A 27,585-nucleotide genomic window follows, 5' to 3' on the forward strand; every position below is an offset into this window, starting at 1 on the left:
AACCAAAGGAACTGCATGTGTGTGAAAAGATAGTGCAGGTTACAAAAATATGTTACAAGTGCAAGTTGTGCGATTGAGCTTCCTACTCTCAGTTCCCAGTAAACATAGTAAGTAAACACAGACAGCCCAGACAAATGTCTGGGTGTAAAGACAAAATACTGTGTGTTTATGAAAAGACATCTGCTATAGGTCAGAACTGAGGATGTTTCTAACACATGCCACCTGCACAAGTACTGGCTGCTAAACTTCTTTTCTCTGTCTCCTGGTTGACCAGCTCAGAAGTCCATTTGCAAATGTTTGACTAAACATTGCAATAAATACTCTAAACTCTCAAAGACAAGCTTGCTCTTGTGAATTCAAGGTTTATATAACGAGAAACATTTCCAAAAAAAGCAAGATCGGTGGGTTAGCAAGGTATGTTGAGTCTAAAGCCAGTTTTCCATTTCATGAAATTGGCCCTCTTTTAACCTGGCTAAATCACCATGGTAATTTATGCTGGTCAGGACCCATTTTAGTTCTGAGTTTCAACTTGAAATTGGCTAAAAAGCACTTTTCACAAATCAACACCTTGGAAGTAGTGCCACTCTATAGTAAGTGGTCAACCCCGGCGTGGCCACGTGACTTTACGCCAGCACAGATGAATTCTCACCTGATTGGGTTTGTCTTTGAATTTCACTGCATTCACTCTGGACATGCTGACAGGAAACCTAGAAACTCTTTAGAGACCTTGACTGAACCTCTTATCACTTTAATCTGCGGCAGCTGTAAAGCTATAAAAAATAAGGTCCAGTAGTGCTGCACTTTTCAACAACACAGTGGATTCTGTACTCTAAGGTCCTAAAATGAATCCAGAAGAAAAAGAGAAAATCAGACGAAGGCTGAAGACAGAGGACAGTGGGCCAGCAAAACAGAGTATATTCTGGTTGTTGCAGGAAATGTGGTCGGCCTGGGCAATGTGTGGAGATTTCCTTACCTCTGTTACAAGAATGGTAGAGGTGAATTGTACAGACTGCCAATGGATTTGTTCATCTATTTATTTTTATTTTTGTATTATTTAATTCATCATTTCCATGAGAATACATGTCTATGTGTCTACCATAGGTGCCTTTCTGGTGCCATATGCATAGCTGTGGTGTGTGGGATACCTTTGTTCCTACTAAAGACAATGCAATCAGTCAGTACACCCAGGAAGGATTCATCACCTGCTGGGGGAAACTGTGTCTACTTGCACAAGGTGAGTTGAAGTAACCTATGATGAATACACACAGAGACATGTATGCTCATTGAAATAAAGTAATTTGAGAACAGGGTGTGAACAACTCAAAAAAGCAGCACTTGTTCTGTCGACACAGCACGGCAGATTCCTTAGACTGGATGTTTGTCAATTTGTCTTTGCCATGGGTGCACATACATTTCATACTCCTATAGGTGCCTTTCTGGTGCCATATGGTCTGTTAGCTGTGGTGTGCGGGATACCTCGGTTCCACAAAGACTTAGCAGAAGATTAACTTTCTTAGATTAACATCTGTCAAATTAACTGCTTTATTTCAGCGATCACATAAATACAGTATACTATATATTTAATTGCCAATGCTCAAAATAGCGCTTAAGCAATAAGAAAAAACTTAAAAGCAATTTTAATAATAACGCAGTAAAGATCAGTTTGCATAGAAGGATTGGTGACTGTTTGAATAGACCCCTCTGGCTCTTGCAAAACAGCAACGAAAATGGAACTGTTGTTTAAGAAGTTATATCTGGGTTCATGGGAGGAGATAGTAAAATTAGGACAAGAGACCTGATAAAAGAAGCAAAGATCAGTTGGAAACACACAACTGATGAAGTCCTTGATGCTGAGATGAAGAAAGAAAGAAGAAACAGAGGAAATCAGAAGAGGGCTGAAGACAGAGGACAGTGGGCCAGTAAAACAGAGTATATTCTGGTTGTTGCAGGAAATGTGGTCGGCCTGGGCAACGTGTGGAGATTCCCTTACCTCTGTTACAAGAATGGTGGAGGTGGATGATACAAACAGCCAATGGATTTGTTCAGCTATTCATTTTTGTAATGAGAGATCACTGAGCTTATTGTGTAATTTGTCAATTCCATGAGTATACATGTCTATGTGTCTACCATAGGTGCCTTTCTGGTGCCATATGGTCTGTTAGCTGTGGTGTGTGGGATACCTCTGTTCCTACTGGAGACTGCAATCGGTCAGTACACCCAGGAAGGATTCATCACCTGCTGGAGTAAATTGTGTCCACTGGCACAAGGTGAGTTGAAGTAAAATGTAAAATCTATAGGCCTGCATCACACAATGCTGTCAAGATGATTATTAGGCAATGTAATTCCAAAAATGATTCAAGCCCTTCCAACAAGCTAAATTCAAATGATCTCGACATTTTTAAACCATGGTGTTTATTCTGTTATTTCAGGAATTGGATATGGATTTTTCATGATGAAACTTTACGACTTTTGCTACATTTTAGTCCAAGTCTGGGCTCTTTTCTACCTGGCATTCTCATTTAGAGCCCAGCTCCCCTGGGCCACCTGTGAGAACACCTGGAATACAGGTAGGATTTACTCAAAATGAACCATGAAAGCAAGATGTTTTCCATGCAGCATCTTCAGCGTTAATCTGTACTAGAGTGTGGTTTCAGTTGTGGCAACTATTAATAATAGTTACACTATCAAGCCACTGTTGGTATACGCTATTATTTTAAATGGTAGTCGTCCTTCTTTCATTTACCATCATGAAATCTTTGTTTGTTCCTAAACTAGCGAACTGCCTTGGTCTTGACACTTTTAATTCATCTTATGTGACTGCAAATCAGACCAACACCACCTCTGCTGCAACTGAGTTCTGGGAGTAAGTCTAATTAAATGTAACTGTGTCACGAAACTACATAAAGATTCAGATCAGAATGTCAGTATCATAAATGTACCCATGACAACATTGTTGGGTGTTTGCTCTACATTACTGCAGACTATCATGCACTTTGGAAATGTAGAAATGTCATAATGTAATATTTAGATATTATAAGTACAAACACAGGCTATTCAATACTTTTTCCCTCTCATGCAGGCACAGAACATACTTGCATGTTATCACCAGCTGTTGTAGTGTTCATGTGCTTTTATTTTGGCATTTTTGCCTTGATAAGACAGTTGATGCTACAGAGGCAGAATGGAAACCAAGAAAACGTTACTGGCTGGGATTGGATGCCTAATATTCACAGCGTTTTGATGCCAAATTTGAAAACTGCACATTCATTATGAAGTTTTCTCTTTTTACTAAAACTATGAAATTGTTTGTTAACATTCGCCAATTTGTCCTTCCTCTCAGACGGCGGATGCTAGGCATGTCTGGAGGCATTGAGGAGCTGGGCAGTGTGAGATGGGAGCTGGCTTTGTGTCTACTGGCCAGCTGGGTGCTGTGCTACTTTAGTATTTGGAAAGGTGTCAAATCATCTGGAAAGGTCTGTGGAAATATTTTATCTGCTTTATTTTGCACAACAAGAACTACTGCTTTTTCACTAAGAACTTTACACTACATTAGTCATCAAGTATTACAGTGTTTACATTGATGTAAGCGCCATAAAAAAACATATTTAAAATTCCATTTTCTTTTTAGGTAGCATATTTTACAGCTACGTTCCCCTATGTGATGCTCTTGGTCCTACTCATTAGGGGCCTGACTCTACCTGGAGCTTGGGAAGGGATCTACTTTTACCTGTATCCAGATTTGAACCACTTGACTAACCTTGAGGTGACCAGTTTATTTGATACTAACTTTAGAATTAGGTATCACTAAAATCTCCTTTAGATTAGTTCTGTTTTAGATACTGTTTTGCCTTTGATTTGGACCATTAGTACAGACATGTGCACTAGCTGTAAATTAAACCTCAACAGCTATTTTGGTAGAAACAAAATAATGGATGATGAGCATGCAATGATAGGGGATGTAGAGTGTGTATGAAACAAGAATAATAGTCTGCCGTGCAAGCAGCTCTGTGAGGCTGTACTAAGCCACAGCTGTGCCACGAGCTGAATGCTAACGTCAGCATGCAAACATGCTTACAATTATAATGCTAACATGCTAATGTTAAACAGGTATGTTTGCCATCTTTACATCTTAGCTTAGCTCATTAGCGCTGAACACAAAGTCCTGTACAGCTTTAGTTGATTGGAATGACATTAGTATTGCAGCTTTTTGCTCATAAACTAAAGTATTTGACTCAAAGATGTGATCACTAAAACAATTACAATTCATCCTGAGGTGGACATGAATATGTGACCAGATTTCATGGCAATTCAATACTGCACAATACTTTCAAGACATTTCATTCTAAAACACAAATGTGAATGTCACAGTGCTAGAGGAAAAGTCATGGGATCATTAGGATTCATCCTCTGGGGACCACAAACACCTGTAGATAATTTCATGGCAATTGCAAAGTGATGGACTGACCGATGGAAATTCTAAAAACACAAATTTCAATGAGCTGAAGAGTCATAAGAGTCACTATTTTTCCTGACATTACAGGTGTGGATAGAGGCAGGATCTCAAATATTCTTCTCCTATAGCTTGACTATAGGGACTCTGAATGTTCTGGGCAGCTATAACCCGTACCACAACAACTGTTACAAGTAAGTTTAAGGTAGATATTACATAACTTTATCCTAAATTGAAATTAGAAATGGGTTTAGTTATTACATCTCCCATTTCTATCCTATTTTGTCAGTGGCACCCCCAGAAATGTTTCATAGGGCCGGCCAGAAGGGGACACTGAAAATCTTGGGGTGGCACACCGAAACCAAAGTTGAAAATTCTTCCACTATAAAGACTTAACAAATCGCATACTGATATACTTTGATTTCTTATTTCACAGTTAATATTACTAATTATCTGATTGTGCATAAACAAATAGTGAAACAGTAAACATTTTGAGTTCCACAACGGCCCTGTTTTAATGTGTTATCTACAGCCTACATGTTAGGCAATTCATTGTTCTTGTATCAGGTTAGCCACTGGATTCATGCTGTGTTTCATTTGTAAACTATTAAAACTCTAAAAATATTAAGGGCCTTTTGTCTGACTTTCTCTGACCTCTAGGGACTGCTTTTGGCTCTGTTTGCTGAACAGTGGAACCAGTTTTGTTGCTGGATTTGTCGTCTTCTCTGTGCTTGGATTCATGGCTCAGAAACAGGGTGTTACTGTCGAAACTGTAGCTGAGTCAGGTATTACTCTTTCAATGAGCAAATATTTGAAAATTCAAACATAGAGGTAAACGTATATCTTACATGTCAGTATTGTCTCTCTTCTTGTTGATGTCCAATTTGCAGGTCCAGGTTTGGCCTTCATTGCTTACCCTCAGGCAACAGCTATGATGCCGTTGCCACAGTTCTGGTCCGTTTGCTTCTTCCTGATGCTCATTCTGCTGAGTGTCGACACACATGTAATACTGTTGCACTAACTATTGATTAATTATTGCTAAAGGCACACTTATGGGTAGACACTTACAGCATAAACCACACTACTTGCTCCTTTCTCCCCCCCCCAGTTTGTGACAGTAGAGAGTGTTATCACTACTGTGAGCGACATGTTTCCGAAGCTGTTACGTGCACCAGTGAAACATGAGATCTTTGTCCTCCTCTTCTGTTCATCTTTCTTCCTCATACATCTGACCTTGGTGACTGAGGTGAACAAAAGTTGACAAAAAGCCCACGTATGAAGCATATTTCAACATAAAATGACACTGATGTTTATAATGGTTTTCAAATTATGTCTGTTGCCATCTCTTTCTGCCCTAGGGAGGAATTTACGTATTCCAGCTTATTGATTATTATGGTTGTACCAGAGCCTGTCAGGATTTTATGGCTATATGTCAATGCCTGGCAATGGGATGGATTTTTGGTAAGTAAAAATTACTTACCAATGACCTCAATTAATAATGCCATTTTTATATGTGATTTGGCTATTCATGTCAAACATTGACTGCTACTTCTGTCTTTCTATTTTGGTCTCCAAGACACTATTGATGATAAAACAAGCAATATGAGCACAAAAATAACTGGGAAAAGCAGAGACATACATTTTTCAGTCATCTGCATAACTGTTATAACTGACATTGTTGCCCAGGGGTCCATGAATGAAGCAAATAAAATTGGGCCCAGAATGCTTCCTTGAGGAACTCCATAATGAGTAGCAAGGGTTTGCTATTTTCAGAGGGGCTGCAGAAGATGAAACAGTTGCATCGGTCTCATTCATTTGTGATTTTTTAAATTGTTTTTATAACCCATATGATGGAAGAAACAGCGGGCCCTAAGATATTTTCTCATGATCTAATCTGACCCCCTCAATAAAAAAAGTTTGGACACCCCTGTTTTTGAACATGGGCTCGTCTATATAAATAAGAACTGAATATGCTTCAGAAAAACACAAATTAAACAAACAAAAAAAAAGATGTGTAAATGAGGGAGAGTGATCAAGATTTTTTTTTTTTATAAATGTCAGGAATCTAATGCTGGATAAGAGAAATACTATAATTTTTGTCTTTCTCAGTATTTTGCAATATAATTCAAATAAGTACATTAAAAATCTGAACTTTCACCAGGTGCTGACCGCTTTTTTAACATCATTGAGGACATGGCAGGACAGAGACCAAATGTTTTTTTTAAATACTGCTGGAAATATATGATTCCTCTGCTGTCACTGGTGAGTCACTTTTTGTTTGGCCCTTCTCACCAGTCAGCAGTTGAATTTCTCTTCCAGGGTCCACATGGTACAGCTGAAATTATTTATTTGCATGTTAAGTTTTACTTTCACCTACCAGCATTATCAGCTGGAAAACTGAAACCAATTTCCAATGTTGCCAACTCCTTTCCAATGAAAGCAGTTAGCACTAGCTCCAAAAGTCACCAGATTCATTTATGTACTTACTTGTAATTCATGTTCCTCCAATGTAGACTAAATAAATCTAACTATCCCCATTTCCCTAACCACCCTCCAGGGTCTCTAAACAACTTTCTTCTGGCTTTGGATCCTATTCAGAAACGCTCCACCTCTTTTTCTACGTGCGCTAGGCATGGCTTATTACAGTGTAGGGTTCTTTTCATGGTACACTACACAAATTCCCAATTGGAAATAATTGTCCCAGATACCAGTGATATTTGTGAAATGTGCAAACACTCACCTGCTCACCATACTCACATGTTCCTGTCCAAACTTAACAGATTTCTGGTGTCAAATATTTAGCACACTTGGGACAGGTTTTGGCATCAACCTGAATCCTGAACCTCTCACAGCCCTATGTGGAGCCCCGCAACCTGCAACACCAAACTTCCCATTGATAAAACAGCATGTTCTGACCTTTACAACTCAACCCTTTTGAGTGGAGGTACACTCTTCCCCCCTCACATAATAGTTGGTTTCAAGGTCCAGTGTGTAGGATTTAGGGTAATATATTGGCAGAAATGGAATGATGGATGGATGGATGTTTTCTATAAGGTATAATCGCCTGAAAATAAGAACGGTTGTGTTGTCCTTACCTTAGAATGAGCCATTTATATCTACGTGGGAAGCAGGTTCTCACCCACAAATCCCACCATGTTTCTACTGTAGCCCAGAATGGACAAACCACTGGCTCTAGGTAGGGCCATTTGCATTTTCACATCAGCTACCATAGTTTGCTGACAAGCTCAACAATGTCAGAAAGCACTGATTTTTACGCGAAATTGCATTATTCAGAGCTTTTACATGTTTTAAACTTCTGATTTGATGAACAGACCTCTGTGGATAATTCGGCACTGAAGTTTCAACTGGCTGCAATCTGCAATCCTCACCGCCAAGTGCAACTAAATCCTACACACTGCTACCGAAAGGAGATTCTAAATCACACCAAACTCGAAAAGATTAGATTATCACTGATAGACCCTGGTATATTGTTGACAAGACGTGGATGCCCTGTATTGAGTATCTGAATAAGGCTACCATCCATCCAGATGACACCTAGATGGCACGCCACAGCTATCCTCACTAATGTCTCATAAATGCACCTATTTTCCTGTCACTTGATATTGGTATTCATTTATTTTATTTAGTTTTTGTTGTTGTATTTATTTATCCTTGTCTGTCTTTTTCTATGACCATTGGAAAGGATTTAGAATATGGGTGGGAGGGGTTAATGGATATGGGAAGGTCGAGTAGTTCATACAAATGATTTGTTCATGTTCTTATTAATGTTTGTGTGCCTCGTAGGTCAAATCAGACACCAGTTCATTCTGACATCTTATTATTAAATATTATAACATAAATATTAATACAGGTGTAAATTGAAGGAAAAAATGTAAGTTATGGTAACTCAATATTATTCAGTTTTGGAATTTAACTGCATTTAATTAAGGTGCATTGAGACTGCTTCTTTACTGTGTTTTCTTTTAACGGTCTCCTGATTTGTTTTTCAGTGACACATTGTCAAATTCATTTATGTTTGTCCCTGGAATTTTCTCTGTAATCCTCCCCTTCACAGAGTTCCTTTATCCTGTACCTGGTTGATTTCAAACACCTCAAGATCAATGACTGGTACATCTACCCTGACTGGGCATACGCCTTGGGATGGACCATGACACTCTCCTCTGTTCTCATGGTGCCACTGTGGGCAGCTGGACAGATGTGTTTAACTGCAGGAACCTTCAGACAGGTCAGTGTTTAGGGAAGAGTTTTAGATTATGTATCTAGTTAGTAGAATGCACAGCAGTAGCGACACAAAAATCAAACCAGTATTATCCTTAAAATCTAAAAGAAATAGTGCATGAGATTTGGACAGTCACAGGCCACCTGCCTCCAGATGTGAATATACATGTGGTCTATCTGTATTTATCAAAATCACTTTTCTGTATTCCAGCGTTTGTCCATCCTCTGTCATCCTGCTGAGGCTGTAGCCTGTGGGATGCAAGGAGAAAAGGAGGAGGCAGATGAACTACAGACGTCTGCAGTAACAGCTTAATATGAGCTGCAAAGTCACTTTAATTTAATATTCCAGCTGTCATATAAGCTTTGAGCAATCAGTGTAGTGTAGCTAAGAGATTCAAGCTCAGATTGCAGCTGTAATGAAAACAATTTAAACGCATTAACGATTTCGAAAATCTATCATTTAAGCCATTTTTTTAATCAACAAAAGATCAACAAGCAGTTCCCTTGCTCTTATAATCAGATTTTAGGTGGCAGACTTAAACACATCCTTGTGTCTGTTTTGAGAGAAAAAAAAAACACCTGTTCAGTTTCAGTTTTTAATGTTTATTGAGTAGTACAGGTATTCACAGCTGGAAATGGTGAGGTGAAAAGTAAAATGGTTGTCATCCTGACTTGGTCACGTCCGTGTAGTTGAAGTCTTTCCAGAGGTGATTTGATGTTTCAGCTGTTAGTTTCCCCCAAAGATCATTACAGAAAGTCTGCAGCAGTGCTTGTTGTTGCTCAGTGCCAATAAAAGAGTCTGACACTGTTCTCCATCATTTCTTTTGGAAAAATCCCATAATTGAAGCTTGTTTACTTCCTTTATTTGCGTTTGCAGACGCTTTCTTTTGACTTCTCTTCTCGTCCTGTTTGGTACTTGCTGGTGGTTTTGCAGCGACGGGATCTTTTGGAGCTTGTTTGGTGGTCTGAAAGTCGTCTTCTGTTTCAGAGTACGATTCACTCTCGTAGCCTTTCTCTGTCACTGTGGGGGGAAAATATATAATCAGTGTGACTTTGGGCTTGACTTGTGTGAATATGGCAGTAGTGTGTGTTGGTGTATTAAACTACTTTATATTAAAGGGTCTTTAAAGCATTTTGCCTTTTATATACATGTGGAAACTCCATCAAGAGGACACAAACATTGTACAGAGGAACTGAATCAGCGCTAAACTGACTATTTTGATAATTGAGTAATAGTTCAAGCGCTTTTTATAAGCAAAAAATGCCCAAAATTTACAAATTCCAGTTTCTCAAATGATAATATTTGCCATTTTTTTAACCAATCCATAACAGTAATGCAAATATCTATGGGTTTTGGACAGTGAGTGGCGTAAATTGTGATGACCCATTTTGACAATTTTTAGTAGCCAATTAATCACAAAAATACTTAACTTAACTGATCATCTCAACTGATAGTTGTAAGCTTTTCATTGGTTGCACCCCTTAATCAAATTAACACCTCTCTGTAGAAGTCTTATAAAAGTAGCAACTTATTTTTTTCGGAGAATATAGTGGCCATACCATGAGTGTCATTATTACGACACCTTGTCATACTGGTGGAAGTTATAAAGATACAAATTCTGTATAAAGTTGTGTTTTGTAAATGAAATATATGTAGTATACATTTAACAAATGTAACAAGCCAGAGGATGAGTTTCCAGTGTCTGCTTTTCGTACCTATGCATCCTTCATCGTCTAAAAAGGTACGAGATTTCAGGACTCGTCTCCTCTTCCTCGTCTTCACTTCAGAGTTCCCTTGCTGCAGAAATAAAAACACACACACACACACACACAAAAAAACATGAATTGTGGATGAGTTAATCAGAGACAAATACAATATTTTTACATTAATATCTAATCACCAGGTTCGACCACTTACGTGTGATTGTGAAACAGACTCGACCTCCTTCTTAGGACTTGGTGTTGGTTCTCTTGTTTCCATCTGCTGTGGAGAATCTGGAATGACTGAAGAGATGAACAACTATTAGTCTTTTATAAACTAAGCAATATTTCTCTGAACTGTAACCAAGGATATTCTTGTAACACTATACCATTATGACATACTGTACAACAGCCTGAAATGTGAACTCATAATTAAAAAAAAGATATGAATTGCTTCCCTTTGGTCAAAAATCCAAATTATTTTTCAGTGTAAATTGCAGCCCATTAACTTAGATTCATCTTTTAAGTTTTCAAAAGAGAAAAAAAAAGGAAAAGGAAACTGCTCACCATCTTCATCACTGCTGTCTGGTTCAGGCCTCTTAATCCTTCGCCTCTTTTTCTTGTCCATTTTCTCGTCCTCGCTGTCAGAATCCTCAATTCGCTTTGTTTTGCTTCAACAAAAGAAAGACTTTAACTTGAATATATTTATAGCCATATTTGACTTTGGTGAACTAAGTCCATCATCGCTCAATGAATAACCCTTAATTTCAAAAGCTTTTAAAACTGCATTTTTATGGCAAGTCTTGATATTCAAGGAGAAATGCAAAATCCTGTTCTTGTCTGTGTTTCAGCACAAATCAATAATATAGTTTGAAATAATCCACACTTAAAGCCCCTTTATACTGAAACACACACCTCCTGGAGTCTTTCTTGGTGTCTGTCGGTGGCTCCACTGCAGCAGCAGCTTGTTTTCTTTCAGGCGGTGAACTCTGACGCTGCTGCTGTGCTGAGGAAGATGATGGAGCTGTTTCCTCCTGCTTCACAGTTTTGTCTGGTTTCTCTGAAGAAGTGGGGAGAGTTTAATTGGACGAGTTAGAGACTGAAAAACGGCAGCACACGTGACTCCAGTGATGATAGCAACCACTACGTGTGACAAACCTACATGCTGTCTGTATGGGTTGATGTTGGCGTTTATCTAAAAGGTGAAGAGGGTTTACCTAAAGCTGGGATTGTTACCTCTGCTTCATACTAGAGACTGTAAACAGCTCCTTGAGTGACAGGAATTGTGTCCAGAAAATGGCAGCTGGTCAATTTTTGGGAGAGGAGACTTAAGGTGGAGGAAACCAGCAGTAAATGCACTGCCTCTAAATGACAAGTTGTTAAAGTGGCTATAATAAGTCTCGAAAATATCTGTAGCAATCAGAAACAAGAATAACCATTATGGTGACGCAGTGAAACAGAAAAAAATAAGACTGATAGACAAAAATATTTGAAGACTACAGTCAAAGTTTCAATGGCGTGTGCCAAACACCACATGATGCTGCTGGCCACAGCTATTAAACCTTGTGTATTTTGACTCTTTCCAACATTTTTTGTCATATTTGTACTTTTAGGTTTTTGTCTGTGTCCTTTTGTTTGCAATCTCATTATCCTCAAATTGCCTCGAGGGAAATATTAACCATTTCTAATCGAATCCACCAAATTATATGCAATTTAAAAAGGAAACAAACAACAAAACAAACCTAGTAAGCAGACATTCCACTAAGATTTAGAAAAACCACACGAGTGATAGTGGTGATGATATTACTCACTTGCTGCTTGACTGCCAAAGAAGTTCATCATTGGATTGGCTTTTGCAGCTGGTTTGCTTTTGGAGGCTTCGACCTAAAATACAAAACACAGTAGTAAAACACTACAGCGATCGCTCTGCTACTGTGGTTCATTTCTTTGTAAAGAATACCAGGCCGTACCACAGGTGTTTCCTCTGTCTGCTCTGACTTGACATCTTTGCTACTGTCCTGGTTCTTGGAAGCAGCCTTATTTCCAAACATTCCCATGATGCCTTTCTGTGGCTTGGTGGGAGGTTTTGAAGCATGATAAGCATCTCCATTCATGCCAGATTTTTTGTTTTCGGGCTCTGGTACAGGAGCTCGTTGGATTTCTCTTGCCTGCTGCAGCTCCAGAGACGACACGGGCACTGCAGTGGCACAGCGGATGGCACTGTATCTGCACACAAACAGAGGAGAAATTAAACACTTTTCCCAAAACTGACAGACCTACAGTTAGATGTGGTTTTTCTGTCTTCCTTTTTTAACCCATAGGCTGCTGGGCTGCATTATTATTCACTAGCTCCCACTATAGTGTATGGAGTAGAAAATGGAAGGAAAAAGCGGACATTTTGATTTTGTTGTTATAGGAACCATCCATTCAAATTATTGCTCTACAGCATCTACAAAATCTCTGCAGGGTACCTGTAACTTTTAAGTTAAGCTTTTGTAAAGACCCTGACTACTGTCAGCTTTAATAAAGAATACAACATACTTGGTGCAGTTCTTCAGATTGTCTTTCACAGCATCATAGTCAACGCTGTAGAGGGGGCCGCTGTCTTTCAGTAAAGCTTTCTGGACACTGTAGACGTGGACACTGACTATCAAGCTCATCTTGGATTTGAAATCTGGAAAAAAAAAGACACCTGAGGTTAGATGCAACAGGTATCTCCCTAAATAAACAAAATAGAGAGAGACAGAAATAATCACACTAAAATAATTATTGTTTTAGTTTGCAGCCTCGAGGCAAACAGCAACAGGTACAAACAGTCAACAGTTCTGCACAAGTACAAGGTAAACATATTTACACACCTTCCAGCTGGTCCTCTTTGACGACTGACACCTTGTGACTCTGAAAGGAACGTCATTGTCAGCAACACACACACAAAAAAAAGTCTTTGTGTAGAGAAATATGCAAACCATGCCAAAGCAAGTCTTGATGTTAATTCACTGTGTTTCTCACCGTCTGGCCATTGTCCATAAACTTCCCCGACACGAGATAGGTGGCATGGAGCTGAGCTGAACTTTCCTTCCTCTTGTGATCCAAATAATGGTAGAGCATCCTGAAAACAAGTCAAACATTTGAATTGTTTTATTATTAAAAAGTTCCCAGCCACTGTATTAACTATGACCTTAATTATCTTAGTAACAGTATGTGACATCACACTGTATTCCAAAATAAGTCAGACTGATCTAGTGATTACTGAATAGTCTTCTGTATTTTTATCAGGGCTGGGTAGTGTTTACACATTACAATACCAGTAGCAATACCTACATCCTTGAAGTGACACTGATACCAATAGTGTTCTTCATTTGATACCTTTTTTCCCCAACTTAATTTAATACCCATCATGGAAATAGAAACTTTCAGCATCTCGTCATGCTGAGCTGCCAACTCCATCACACACATACTCAACATCACTACACCACAAACTGTATGGGCTGTAGCTGCTGTGGTAGTGGGCCAATCACACGCTGCATTAAACCGAAGAACAACAGCTGTGATTGGCTGCGAGCAAAACCCTACACAATTTTTTTTCTTTAGATCTGGGTAGAAGAAGAATTCAGGTATCCTCTGACTGGGGACCCTTTGATACTACTTGGAACCAGGTTATTTTCGGCGATACCTTAAAAAGGTATTGAGTATCGATACCCAGCCCTAACATTTATCCAATCACAGCACATAAGATTATATTTCACTTTCAACATGTCACTTCAAACTGTTAGCCCCTATCAAAAGATTTCAGTACACCTCATTGGGCACTGAAATTTCTTATGCATCTCTTGCCATATCAAAAGCTTAGCAGTGATCAGAGTCTTAGTCTATTTTACTGACTAGTTTCTTCTTGATTTTAAGTATAATTTGGACAATTTAAGACTATATTTTGCAACGTTAATGTACAGCAGCAACATTAAGACAAAATTAAATGCTGTAGATGAATGTGAGGATTCCCTCTGTGCCCTTGGAAAAGGTTTATGAAAGAAAGCACCTTTGAAAACCGTCACCTGCCCAAAAGTCTCGCAACTAAACCATCCTCACAACAACTGAGCAACTCCATCTGCTAAAGGCGGCTGCAAGAATATTTTTCTTCAGCTAAACGGGTGTTTTCAAGAAGGAAATAAATGTATAAAAAGAGTTTTATAGAAAATATTGCTCTCATTGTGAGGTTATCATACTCAGACATCATTTTGGTATGTGTACTCAGGATGCACCTGTCAAAAAATGTAAATATGAACAGACTTATTCAATTTCTTACAGACTATATGATGCGGTGTTTGCCATTCCAGTTACCCAGTGTAAATCAAGGAAACTTTAAGTATAGTTTCATTATTACAAACAGGAAAACCTGGTGTTTATCAAGCAAACTCTTGCTATGATAATTTGGCTAATCTTTCATATGTGCCAACAGCTTGAGGAGAGGAGCAACACTCACTGTTTGGCTGTGTTGACATGGACTCCAAGAGTGAGGCTCAGCCATTTATAGGTCACCTGTTAGACAGAAAACACATCACAACATCTGTGTCTAACATTATTTAGATTTTGCTTTACACGTGAAGAGACAGCCGGTAGTAAAAGACGATAATGAGTCGCTTGAGTGTGGCTTGCGCAGGTTAGCTAACGTTAGACAGGTTAGCTAATGTTAACTAACCTGACATTCTTTTTAACGTTAGCCTTTTGGTTTCCATCATTAAACTTGATGCAGATAAAAATTTAGGACCGTGTGTAACAAAGGGTCAACCTTGACTCATTTTTAACATATACATCCTACAGTATTCGCCCATTTCTGACACAAAACGTTGGCGGTTAACTGCAGGGTTAATCAACTGTTAAACATAATGTTACGTTACCTTTTTGATTAATTCAGGCACTATTTTAAGATAATTTACAAGCCGAATTAATCAAAAGCCCAAACGAAATCGTAGATAGTTGTAAGTCATTGCATAATAAATAGAAACACGCCTTAAAAGAAAGCAAACCGCAAACCAGACAGTTTTTTGGACGCAGTTCAGCGGCTAATGATAATCGGGGCTAACACGGTTCTAACGTCGGTAAACTGACATTATCTCTGTCAGAATACCGTTTATAAAAGACGACACCACGAAATAAGAGTGCACTCACTATCTTATCTTGGTCGTTGACATATTCGTCGATGTTATCCAAATAAAGCTCGTCCATTTTTTCGGATTACCCGTAAACGCGGACGTCTTGTTGAACCAATTTGACTGCGCGGGAATGCAGTTTATTTACTTCCTGTTGAATGTCACATGTGCCTGCGCTTCCTTCCGGTGGGATGAGAGGCTGCAGACCGCCCTCTACAGGCCAACCTGGGCTACACACTGATGATTGACCTGTGATGGAGATACTCTACATTCTGTTATTGTCAACAAATAAAAATAAATACACTATTTTCTTCAGTTTGAGTAATGTTGGATTAAAAACTACATTTAATATTTACACATTTAATATATTAACAAACCACAGAGTCTTTTTTTGAAATTAAACTAGGCTATATGATGAAGTAGGATTTGTTGACACTAAGAAGATATAGTCTAACACCAGCCTATCTTTTAACCCTTCATACAGCGTTTGCTCAAGCACTGTATTTAAGTGCAATATTTAGCTTCTTTACTTGAGTATGTCCACTTTGTAAAGTACTTTTCCTACAACATAATACAAGGTAATGGTCTTTTTTATTGTAGATTAAAACTGTACAGAAAAAGCTTACTAAGTGTTGCTGTTTTAATGTAAAAATGTATCCCAAATAAATCAGCTTCTCACTTTTGACACATACATGTATCTAAACTGTTTACTCAACCCGAGTATCTTTCAATTGATCTGACTGTAAGAAAAATCCAAAAGCAAAGGTAAAAGAGACTTGCGCAGGCCATGTACAAAGCCTCATCTCCATTTTTTGAGGGGCACAAGTTCCTTTGTAAAATTATATTTCAGTAAATGCTGTCTTTCATAAACTGCACTTGAGTAAATGTTTCTTTATTGCTTTATATCTCTGGGCACTTTGCATTACATTACCTGCATGATATAGCAAGGTCTTCTGTGGTTAATGAAGTGCACTGTGTGCTGAGTAAAAAAATGCCAGCAGGGCAAGAAATTATATCTTCTGTGAATAAAAAAATATGTGTTGTTTAACTGGCTGCTCTTTTCTTGATTATATGAAAACACCTATAAAACACCAAAAGTTTTCTCCCAGGTGTACGTGATGTTTCATCGCCCTCGGGTGTGATTAAGTGTTTGCACTTTGAGAACAGTTTGTACTGTGATATCTCAGGTTTTTCACCGATTTTAACACATACAACTTTTTGTACTTCACAAATACTTTTTCTCTCAGCCTGCGATGTTGTGAAGCCACGGGACTACTGGTCACCTTTGTCCTAAATATTTGTTGTCGTCATTCAGAAGATGGCTGAGGGTTTGGAACAGCAATGTAAAGAAACAGTGATGAATAGGAGAGGGGACTAATAAGATTTTATTAACACCAATGCCATTACCGATTCTGTTTATTGGTCCAGCTCTTTATTGATTCTCTTATTGATTCCTGATCTGTTTTCCCTGTGGAAAAAAGGAGGCCAACACAGCATCAACACAACTGTTTTATTCATCATTTAAAATGGATAAAATGAGAATATGTTTGTATGTATCTATATGTATATTATTGTCAGAATTCGTTTTCATTTAGGACTGTTGGTACCTGTCTTTGTGAAATGAAGCCATGCTTTGGACTGTTTCCTCCTCTACCCTATGAGTCCTTTTTGTTGCAACTTTTCAGCAACGTTGACCAAGCAGCAAACTCCAGAGCTGAATGGATCCCACATGGAAGTGCCAAAAACTGCAGTTCCTCTAATGACCACTTGAGGCTGACTCCAGAAGCTTTCTTTGACTAACCCGTACATGGGCCCTATTTCCCCATGTGTATGTGTGCGTATGATTCATAGGTACAACTCGTTTTAAAATTGGTTCAGTATTGAGGGAGGCGGATGCAACCTGGAGCCGCGAAACGAGCTAAAACGGTAATGGGGGCAAATGCGTCCCGTATAAGTTTGCGCATTAAAAGTGCTTTTTTTCGCCACTGACCGGTTCAGATCGCCAGTGCTATCTCTGTAAATAGCATACTAAGCGTTTCCCTTACCTCTGGGCTCTGTGACGTCATCTCGCGGGAGCTTTGCTCCACTGTGTCTGTAGCTCTCTCTACTCATGGAACAGCCGTTTTCTTGAGGAAGAAGTGATTCGGGATTGGATGTTTTCTCTTCTTCGGCTGGCAGTAGTCATCTTGGGGGAAGTGAGCACTGCAGACCCGATGGTCTGCAAGGCACAGTGTCTGGACAGGAGTGTTAGCATCCATTTGTAGCACAACTAGCCACAACTTCAGCATCTCACCGTCCGACAAAGGCAGCCTATGAAAGCTGTACGGGGTGTTGCGCGACATTCTGTTCTTGCAATTCGGATAAGCACAAACACGAACCATTGTTTTCAATCGATGCAGTAAAACTCTCAGCTGTACTCCGGGACAACCAGCGTCACTCTGAGCGGTGCTCAGCATTTTAAAACGAGTTGTACCTATGAATCATACGCACACATACACATGGGGAAATAGGGCCCAGGTTGAAAAATACCCAAGTTATCCTTTAAGGGCAGGAATGCTTTGAATGACAGGCTGTCTGCCGATAGTGTCCTCTGCTTCTCAGTCAGATCCACCCTTGCTCCTCCACAGTCGCAGCTTCTTGTCCAAATACGATCACTTCTGGCTACAAAAAACAAGATGACAACTGCCGAAATGCAGAACTCGACAATTCAAAACAGGACTCCATAAGCCAATGGGTGACTTCATGGAAGCTACGACCATTATTTCTACAGTCTATGATGCAGACACATGAGTTTGACATTACTGTTTTGCATGAATGTGCAAACTGTCAGACAGACATGTCGGCATCGATTAAAGGAGTTGAAAGGCTTAAGTTGATTCCGATGTATAGAGCAATCTGGAACTGGTTCTCAATTCCTATCCATTTGTCAGTTTGCAGCAGCTTCTGTATTTGTTCAAATACTAAGTCAAAGACATTCACAATTGTAAATGTTTTATGTGCCTTTATTCGTAACACAAGTGGAAAAATATTTTCTGCTTCCTTCAGTATTTTTCTGTCATACACCTTTGTGCTGTTGGTTTGTCAAGTATTTGAAGTTCTTAAGAGTTACACCGTGACCGTTCTCATTCCCTGTCATTTTGATACTGTAAAGTGACTGAAATGCTGGGTGGCACAACATTTGATAATAGCTTACCTCAGATGATAGAAATCACCATGACAGAGTATCAATGGCTTGTGAACCTTGAAATCTTTCTAATAGGTTTTGCTGTATCTGAATTGTGGCACTGCTCTTGAAATTCAAACCGGCTCTTTTAAAGAAAAATATGCTGACGACGCTGGATTAAAGATCATAAAATGGTTAATGACTGATAACCGCTGCTTTTAATATATTTTAAATAGAGGAACCAACAGGCCAGGAAGTGGAAATAATAAGCCTTGCACCAGCAGCAGAAGGCATTTATAAAAGGAGAGGAAGAGGCTCCTCCGCAGGCTGCAGGGAAGAGATCAGCAGCAGTTATTAGTGCATCACAACACAAGTCAATATAAATTTAGAATTTTAATGAGCTGCTGTGACAGAGATATTCAGGACGGACAATGCTGATATATTAAACCTTCGGCGACCTCATCATAAATTGTACATTTTCCAAACAAATCACTGGTCAGCGTGAGGGCAACTTCCTCCCAGCTCCACTGCTTGTCATCATTTGTCTACATCGGGTGGAGCTCATTATGTCTGGAAATGAGACTCGTGAAACGGCCCATACATCACTTGTTAGGATAAATCTTTTTTCAGTGGAGTTTAGAAAAAAAGATGATGAACAGAGGAATGAATATTCATGGCGTGCATGATTTTGTTGATTTGCCGTCGTACCAATAAAAAGCAACATCAGCCTGATAGAAGCCGCGTTTGTCGAACAAGTAAAAGACCAAGAAATGATGCAGTGAAGGTCAGAGTCAGGTTCATTACGGGCATCATGACGTACCAATTCAAGTGTGGAAAATAATAATGGTGACAGGTCTCTGGGGGCTCCCATTAATGCCACCTGTTATTGTAATAACAATACAGCAGCGGTGTTTCGCTACACCCTCACCCTCCATGCAGGAGGCCAAGGTTTGATTCTGGGAAAATGCAATAACCTTTTCAACCTCAATCATATCAGAAAGAATAATAACAACTGCCCTTTCAACCGCAACATATCATCGATCGCACAGTGGTGAAGTCCACACCTGCAATGTGGGGGGTCTGCATGCCATTTCTGGCCAAAGCAATAATACAACCTGTGTTAAATTAAAGCAGAGTGAAAAGGTCTGTCCTTAGCATTGATGGCACAGTGGTCGACTTCCCACCAGTGCAATATTAATCTGCTAGCAAAAAAAACCAAAACAAACAAACAAGAGAAAATCTCTAATGAAGCCTGTAAACAAAAAGTTTGCTGCTGCAGACACAAGAGCCGCTGTCAGTGCGGCGACAACTTTAATAATTTGTGAGCCAAACAACACCCATGCTTGTTAGATAAGCAACAATATTTTGCTTATTAACCCCCCAATGCTGATAAGTCTAAATCACCATGTTAAATCACACGCTGCACATATGATGATTTATTCAGGTGTGTCGTCGCTGTTTTTGCACCCAGATGATCTTATATAATATTTAGAGAGAAGCAGCTCTGAATCTTCAGTTCACCGAGAATCTGATCAGCCTGCCAGCTTCTAATAGAAATGTCAAACAGAAGGGCAGCGACGTGCAGCAGAGAAGGGAAAAATATTCCCCTAATGGTGACGAGAATCATGGTCTCACCACAGAGTGCAAAACAGAAATCCTCAGATGGATCACAGTTGGTTAAGATGATGGAACAAGACAAACATGATCTTCTTTGTCTCTCTTCCTAGCTTTCATTGTTCAGGAGTCAGATTTGCCTTTGTAACCTCTGTGTTTTCAGCTCATTCTGGGTCAGTCCATTATTGGTTTGTCTGAAGCACAGCAGAGTTAGAAAATATACCACAACAGGAGATGATTTTCTGAAAGTATAGAGGTAAAACTTCTCCATATGACCAATACAGCACCACAGCAGCAGGGTGCTGCTGTAACATGCATGTAACTTCCATCTCCAGCTGAAGTGCAAATTGAAAACTGCAACCACACTGAGCTGCTGAGAAGATTTGTGTATGAAACAGTTGCTGTTCATCGAGTATTATGTATTGAATGCAGTATAGATTCAAATATACCTTGGTTCAATGGTTAGACTAATGTGTAGTATACGACCATTTAGGGTTTCTATTATTCTGTTATTTAAAGTGAAAACAGACAAGTTTTTTGCTAGAACATCTACCTAAATCATGTCAAGGTAAATATCGACTGTGCAATGTAATGGCTATAGACTATTGACACCATCAGCATTTGCACTGGTTCCCTTTAAGCCTTGCTTTCAGTATGCAGTTCTGTCTGCCGAGCCCGGTCTCACTCTGAAGTCATCAAAATCTGACACTTGGGCAGTGACTTACGGCATCAGAAACCAACGAAAAAGGCGTCCTTTAACGTCGGCATGATACGCAGTCGGTTGCCTTTATAGTTTAACAGCGCCCGGCAGCATCAGGGGGAAACGCAACAGGACAAGGATGAAAGTTAAGGCGGCGAAAGTCCGAGAGGGGCGGGTAGGAGAGGTGGTGGATGCGTCCAGCAAACACCGACCTTCATCCAAGAGAGCGGTGTTAGCGTCCCCCAAGAATCCAAAGCAAAACCCTGTTCTTTATTTGCTACACCTAACCACATGTTGTTGTTGCCTAAACCCATCCATGTGTTTGTTGAGGGGAATACAAACGTAAGTTTGCGGTGTTGTACCGACGTAGTGCATTTATTTGAAGAGAGCCTGTATGTAAACGTTAATTTTCCTGTTAAAATGGAAGTATATCTTGAAAGAAGAGAACCTGACACGGTGTCCCAGAACATCAACAACCAGCGCACCCAGGGTACCTTGTATGTTGTATGTGGACGTGGAAAGTCCATGACCAAAACGTCAATATGTGACAGGTTGGAGTGAGAATGTGTTGGTCTGCCAGTGGGTACAATCTTCTGGGAAAATGAAGGCTCAGTTTACGGCACTAAGGAAGCGCTTCAACCATTGCACAACCGAAACAAGAAGATAGTGCTCATGTCTATCCCCAGTTACCAAAGAGTACTGTCCCCTGCAGCGCAAATGACTGGTGATCTTGAAGCATTTTTTGTTTCCTCTGTTTCCTTATTTTTACAGTCTATGATTTTGTCCTCAATTAGGGTTTGTCTGTGTCTTAATGGGACATTTAAAATCCTCTTTTTAAAGCTGGGTTTGGTTGACTCCATTTTTGAATTCAGTTCCAATTTAGGAAAATAACCTTTGTTAAGATCAAAACATCATTTTTGTCCTTTTATTAGAAATATTAATGTAAAACTTTGATGAGTAATTTGATTAAAACAAAAAGCAAATAAGAAGTAGGTCTTCCAAAACTCCAGTTTTTGTTTTTAAATAAATTCGGGGTTAAACCCAAGTATAGTGTTATGAAGCTTATACGTTTTAATGGAATTTGAAAGGATTTTGTCTCAGTTAAGAGGTTTGATTTACTGTAAGCAGATTCAGTGGACTGCTATTGAACCCCATTCTAATGTCAAACCAGAGTGTAATCTGAGAGCCCCAACGGTCCCTCTGGTTAGCTCAAGTGCCTCTCTGGTTTGACCTAATGGGGCAAAAGTAAACCTTGATTGTAACCCCAACCCTGCACATAGAAGATATATAATTTCTTATTCTTGCTCCAGAGAGACTCTGTGGTCACCACTGTTTCTGGGGAAGCAAAGATACAGTATTTGGTACCTTTATTCACTGGGCTCATGATGCCCAGGAAATAATGTAGTTTTTCCATCCTGCAAAGAACTGATCAACAAATGTTCACACTATGGATATATTGCAATTAGCGTAATATAGCTTCAGGTGTTCCTGTTATTTTGTCCACCCCCATGTATGCTGTCACTGTCTACTGAAGCAGAGAGGGAATGAGTCAGCATGACAGCCATCTGATAGCAGCATCTATTAGTTTAATCTGATAGTTCTACTGGAGCTTCTGCTGTGCTCTCCAGGGCTGGCAACATGATGCATCAATCACACACACCCACACCCACACACCCACACACTGAAGCTCAGACTTGTGTGTGTGTTTGAACATGAACTTACTTGAGCATGATTATCTGTCATGATTATCTGTCCCGTATGTTTTAACCCACCATTCTAATATCAAGAGACCACTGTGAGATTAAATCTCCCTTTCAGTGCAGTCAAGCACACAAAAAGCTGCAGAAAAACATAAAACAAAAACTTCCAAAGAGGAATTAGAACCAAAATCACATCGAAGCAAAGCACAAAGTCTATTTTTTTCTATGTGGATGCTCACAAAGGCTGCAGCATTCCTCTCAGAAATTAATCTGACGACATCTTTGATGTCTGGGTTAAACTTTGCAAATGGATTCTTTTATCAGCGGTATCATGGCATAAGGAGGCAAATGCAAAGGATTTGGAAGACGGAAAAAAGGCCTCTTTTATTCTGCTGTGGAAATATATTCTATGTTGGAGAAACTAGCAACATTTTGACTTTCCCACCTGCTGCTCTTTGGCCTCCGATATTGCATATGACTGTGCTTTAGATCCACATGAAAGATATCTGCTCTCAGAGAAATGCATAAGGAACGTATTTTGTGCTGGCTGCGAACACATTTCAGAGGTGTTTGTTCTCCAACAGGCTTTAGCATTCCCTCGACAGAAAAGTCTGATTGGTTTTATGATTTAAAACCTCCGAAAGGTGATAGCTCTGCAGGGAAGTTATCTGCTTAACTCCACGGCTGCTGACTTCCTCAGCTGTACAACAGCAGCTCCACCTCCCATCACTGTAGTCAGGGAGGCAGACGTGTGAAATAACGTGCAGAGATCAGACAGATCCATGCAGAAACACAGCATACAAACAACATGCTGTGCAGCCTCTGGTTCAGAAGCCTGGATTCTTTTTCATGTCAGGAGCCCTGCTTCAGACCACAGATCAACATCTGATAGGATGTTTTCCTCACAAACACCAGCTGAGAGGATTGTTGTCATTAGATATGACGCCCGATCTGAATTGTAATTGTCTTCACTGCAGGTGGAGAGGTACTGTAACAGTGGGAGGGGGGAAATTTATGATGAAAACATTTTTAATACGCACTCTCAGCATGCTGCTTCGGAGTGACAAAATAATGACATATAACTGTAAGTCATTTTCTGCAGGCAGCAGACTTAAAGACGTGCCACTTGGGGAAACAAACAATCCAGTTTAAATCTCAAATGACACAAAACATACTGACTTCTGGTGGCATCATGCAAACAGTTTTGGGTTTATTTGTCGAGGTTTTGAGAAATAAACGGAATTTTGTTTGTGGTACTCAGGACATTGCCAACAATGTTACTGTTAGAAGAAGATGATATTAGCAAATTTGCACATACCATACTGTCTTATTTACTGTTTACTATTATCGTGTTCATCGTGTAAGTGTATTTTTTTGACAAAATGGAAGTTATTACTATATTGACAAGTATGATTCCAGTGAGAAATATGCTGCCTTACTTAGAGACTATTTTTACAGAGGAGTACAGAGGATTCGTTACATGCCACTTCGAGCTTGTGTTGGACTACCAGAGGAACAGGACAGGACAAAAAGTTTAAGCCATGTCTGTAGACAGTGCTTCAAATATGAATATTGCTGAAAAGACACTACAAATTCTTAAATATGGATGCTTCACACTCATCTTCAGCCTGGCCATACAGATGATCTATACAATCAGCACAGTCTCAAGGTTTGCACCCAAGATTAGTGTCACTACTTCACTTACTTCAGTAACTGACCAAATATCTCCCTGTCTATTCCTGAGACATGATGTTGAGAATGGCCAGAAAAGTGTTCTTGCAGAATATTATAATATCATAACAGTGAAGCTGACCTTTAACCATTTGGATATAAAATGTCATCACTTTTGTGTGAAATTTTGTCATATTTAGCGCATGAATTCTTAAGTTACGGCCAAAACCATGTTTTGTGAGGTCACAGTGAGCTTTGACTACTGAAATCTAATCATTTTTTTATGTAATCCAAGTTTGTGCCAAATTTGAAGAAATCCCTCAAGGCGTTCCTGAGATATGTTCACAAGAAGGGGGCGGATGTGAGGTCAGTGACCCTGACTTTGGACCTTTGACTACCAAAATCGAATAAGTTCATTCTTGAGTCCAAGTGGACGTTTGTGCCAAATTTGAAGAAATCCCTCAAGGCATTCCTGAGATATCATGTTCAGGAGAAAAGGACGGAGGTGAGGTCATAGTGACCTTGACCTTTGACCCCCAAAATCTGATCAGTTCTGACACAAAAACATAGTGCCTCCAGCTATGGCTTGCATTACTACGGAGGCATTAAAGCAATCTCCGTGGTGTAGATCTAGTGAACTTACCCTTAAATAAACCCCTCACTCCAGAGCTAAACTCTTCTGAACTCAGTAGAAGTTAAGTCTTTGTAGATATATTAATCCTGTACATCAAAGGCTGCACTTTTGTAAGAGAGCAGGAGTAAAGCACATAAACCAAATACAAAATAATGAGAGGTGTTTCTAAGGTCATGGGCACTAATGGTATTTATGTAAGATAAAGAACAAAAGGTCAAAGCCAATATGACAAACTTCAAAGTGCTTTGCTGTATTTGTTGTCTCTGTATTTCTCAAAGTCTTTGTCTTTCTACAACTCAGTGCTTTTAGTCAGTAACCACATCCACTCCACTCACTGTTAAAGGCACTTTTACTTGAGTACTTAATCTGAAGAGATGAATGTGATACCTTCAATAACCTGGTTTATATGGATTAGATTCAATTAATACTTGGACTGCACTTTGCCATTGCAATGATCAATGTCAAAGCAGCAGTTTAGCTTTGAGGTTTGACAGCATGCCAATGGACATGTTGCTGACTTGGTGTTTTATTTTTGTAAAAGAAAAAAAAACAAAAAACGTATTAATAGAGATCTTTAGAGGTCGTTTTGGTTAGTTTGGCTAGGTAAAAAGGCCAAATGACATTAAGCAGTACCAGGTTAAGCATTGTCCCATTGTATTGCCGTGGGTCTTAGTCACATTACAACCACAAGTCAACCAGTGGAATACTGTAAAACCATTGGCAGGAAAGTGTATCTCATCACTTGCATGTGTATACATATGTGGCCTCATGTGCATGCATGAGAACAAACAAAACAGAGACCTAGACATAAAAGCTTTGCTCCTGTCCACACACATCCAACACCTGCCAGTCCACCACATCCATCTCGTCAAGCTATAGGCCGTCACCTGTGAATCATTACCGTCTGCCAGTATAAAGAGTCCTGCTTCACAGACTCTCCTTGCCAGATTGCTCTTTGTCATTCAATGCAAGACTTTCCAGCATGTGTTCTTAGACTGCTTTCTCACTGCTGACCTCGTCTGTCTCTGACTCTCCTGCTTCGCCTGCTCCCCAGTAAATCACTCAGCCTTGTGTCCCTGACCAAGAGCTCTGCTTTCACTTTCCTGGTTTCTGTTTGCTTGTTCCCCGTGGCTGAGTGGAGGGACTGCCAGTCAGCTTGTCATGTGGCTGCATATTCTGCCTTTGTGTGTGTGCCATGGCATCTGCTCATCATCATTGCTGGTTCCCTGACTCCTTGCTGGTTCTGACTATCCTTCAGTCAGCTCCTGACAATACTGAACTGTTCACTGTTTGTGTGTGTCCAGTGTATACCAGAGACTCTGTGCTTCAGCTACTGGACTAAAGCTTCAGGCCTAGGAGTAAATCTTGTTTGCTGTCTCACTTGCCTGTTTGTTTTGTGTGCTGCAAGTGGCCTCATTAAAGACTATTACAAACTGTCCTTCTGTTGGTGGTGCTGCTGTTGGGTTCTTACCATACCTGTGACAGTACCTTTAAATTGAACTAAAACACATCTTTTTTGGGTTGGCTTTCCACATGTCTGTTTTGAATTCAAATAGTCCAATGAGTCCACAATTTTGGACCCTTGAAGACCTCTATTTTTCAGTTGGGTAGTCCTCTTCTTCCTTAGAAAACTACAGAAGCATGCAGACTATACAGTATTTTTTTTTATAAAACAAACAATGGCAACAATTATGTTTTGCCTACTATTATCTCGCTGTAAATGTCAGTAATCATTGATGCACTCTGCTCTTTTCCAATCTAATCTGGTGACTATACAACCATCAGCCTCATTTTACAACCACCCAACTGCTTGGATGCCACAGACTCTGTGTACTCAGGCTTTATATGATGAGAAGACTCTTCTGTTAACATTGAAATTACACGGTCGCTGTCACTGTTGCTGTTGGTCCTCCAGAGAGAGACTCTCGTGGTGGTGCCCAAGGCCCAGTGTCACACTCCTTCAGCGGGGATGATCATGATGTCTCCCTAAGGAGCCGCTCCCCCCTCAGCATCCGCTCCACTTCACCGTCAGCCCTTTGTGGCTCCTGCTGATAAGGCCAAGCTAATATCTGCTCAGTCGCTGGCTGCATGGGAAATGATAAACACAGGCTGAGCATCTGTCCACTCCATCAGGACAATAGCAACTGGAATCTATCCCCAGGCTATTGTTATTCTACAATAGAGGATAGTGTATGTACAGCCAAAATCCTGGCCAGGTGCTTGAAACAACAGAAGACAGTGAAAGGCTGACAGATTGACTTAGTGGTTACAAAATGTCACGGTTTCCACCCCTGCAAAAGTCTGTGTCCAGACTGCTAAAATGTCCTCGAGGAATATAATCAAACTGATGCCATCCATTTAAAGTCACTTTGAATAACAGCAGCCAAAAATCAAATACAACTAAAATCACCTGTTATCCGTGGTTACTGTGGGTAATTGTTGAGCTTTGTAATATATACATTATTAAAATTTATAATATTAAATAGTAATTGCAATGTCCTGTACATGATTTCAACATTGCTAGAATTATATCACACAAATGTTTTCTTCAGCTTCTTTTTTTGGC

At 39.7% G+C, this 27,585-nt stretch overlaps 2 protein-coding genes across 3 annotated transcripts; one reads left to right on the plus strand and one right to left on the minus strand.

Moving 5' to 3' along the window:
- Nucleotides 1-890: 890 nt before the first annotated feature.
- On the plus strand, nucleotides 891-9,507 carry LOC117272154 (sodium- and chloride-dependent GABA transporter 3-like). 2 transcript variants are annotated; one of them, XM_078172988.1, is made up of 14 exons: nucleotides 891-1,234; nucleotides 2,133-2,267; nucleotides 2,430-2,567; nucleotides 2,776-2,863; nucleotides 3,341-3,473; nucleotides 3,629-3,763; nucleotides 4,541-4,644; nucleotides 5,111-5,235; nucleotides 5,341-5,453; nucleotides 5,559-5,696; nucleotides 5,809-5,911; nucleotides 6,612-6,712; nucleotides 8,526-8,696; nucleotides 8,901-9,507. In XM_078172988.1, the coding sequence occupies exons 1-14, from the start codon at nucleotides 1,120-1,122 to the stop codon at nucleotides 9,000-9,002; spliced, it is 1,701 nt and encodes a 566-aa protein (XP_078029114.1). In that variant the 5' UTR covers nucleotides 891-1,119; the 3' UTR covers nucleotides 9,003-9,507. The 2 variants fall into 2 exon arrangements, with proteins under 2 accessions (XP_078029114.1, XP_033506805.2); XM_033650914.2 differs by lacking the exon at nucleotides 891-1,234 and adding an exon at nucleotides 1,826-2,012.
- On the minus strand, nucleotides 9,277-15,707 carry pold3 (polymerase (DNA-directed), delta 3, accessory subunit). Its single transcript, XM_033649531.2, has 12 exons — nucleotides 15,557-15,707; nucleotides 14,871-14,926; nucleotides 13,400-13,499; nucleotides 13,249-13,288; nucleotides 12,932-13,064; nucleotides 12,361-12,616; nucleotides 12,202-12,274; nucleotides 11,306-11,450; nucleotides 10,958-11,061; nucleotides 10,608-10,693; nucleotides 10,406-10,487; nucleotides 9,277-9,710 (listed from the first exon to the last, which is right to left on the minus strand). Exons 1-12 carry the CDS (start codon nucleotides 15,611-15,613, stop codon nucleotides 9,505-9,507), a joined length of 1,338 nt encoding a protein of 445 aa, XP_033505422.2. The 5' UTR covers nucleotides 15,614-15,707; the 3' UTR covers nucleotides 9,277-9,504.
- Nucleotides 15,708-27,585: the final 11,878 nt, after the last annotated feature.

This window comes from Epinephelus lanceolatus, chromosome 12, assembly GCF_041903045.1.
Source record: "Epinephelus lanceolatus isolate andai-2023 chromosome 12, ASM4190304v1, whole genome shotgun sequence".
Taxonomy (NCBI): Eukaryota; Metazoa; Chordata; class Actinopteri; order Perciformes; family Serranidae; genus Epinephelus; species Epinephelus lanceolatus.

Excerpts from the sequence above, each read along its gene's own strand:
- LOC117272154 (XM_033650914.2), top strand. The coding sequence starts at position 1,856 with ATGAAGAAAGAAAGAAGAAACAGAGGAAATCAGAAGAGGGCTGAAGAC. Across the intron at positions 4,645-5,110 it reads TACCACAACAACTGTTACAA|GGACTGCTTTTGGCTCTGTT; the intron begins GTAAGTTTAAGG and ends TCTGACCTCTAG. Across the intron at positions 5,697-5,808 it reads ATCTGACCTTGGTGACTGAG|GGAGGAATTTACGTATTCCA; the intron begins GTGAACAAAAGT and ends TTTCTGCCCTAG.
- pold3 (XM_033649531.2), bottom strand. The coding sequence starts at position 15,613 with ATGGACGAGCTTTATTTGGATAACATCGACGAATATGTCAACGACCAA. Across the intron at positions 11,062-11,305 it reads ACCAAGAAAGACTCCAGGAG|CAAAACAAAGCGAATTGAGG; the intron begins GTGTGTGTTTCA and ends CTTTTGTTGAAG. Across the intron at positions 9,711-10,405 it reads AGACGATGAAGGATGCATAG|TGACAGAGAAAGGCTACGAG; the intron begins GTACGAAAAGCA and ends TTCCCCCCACAG.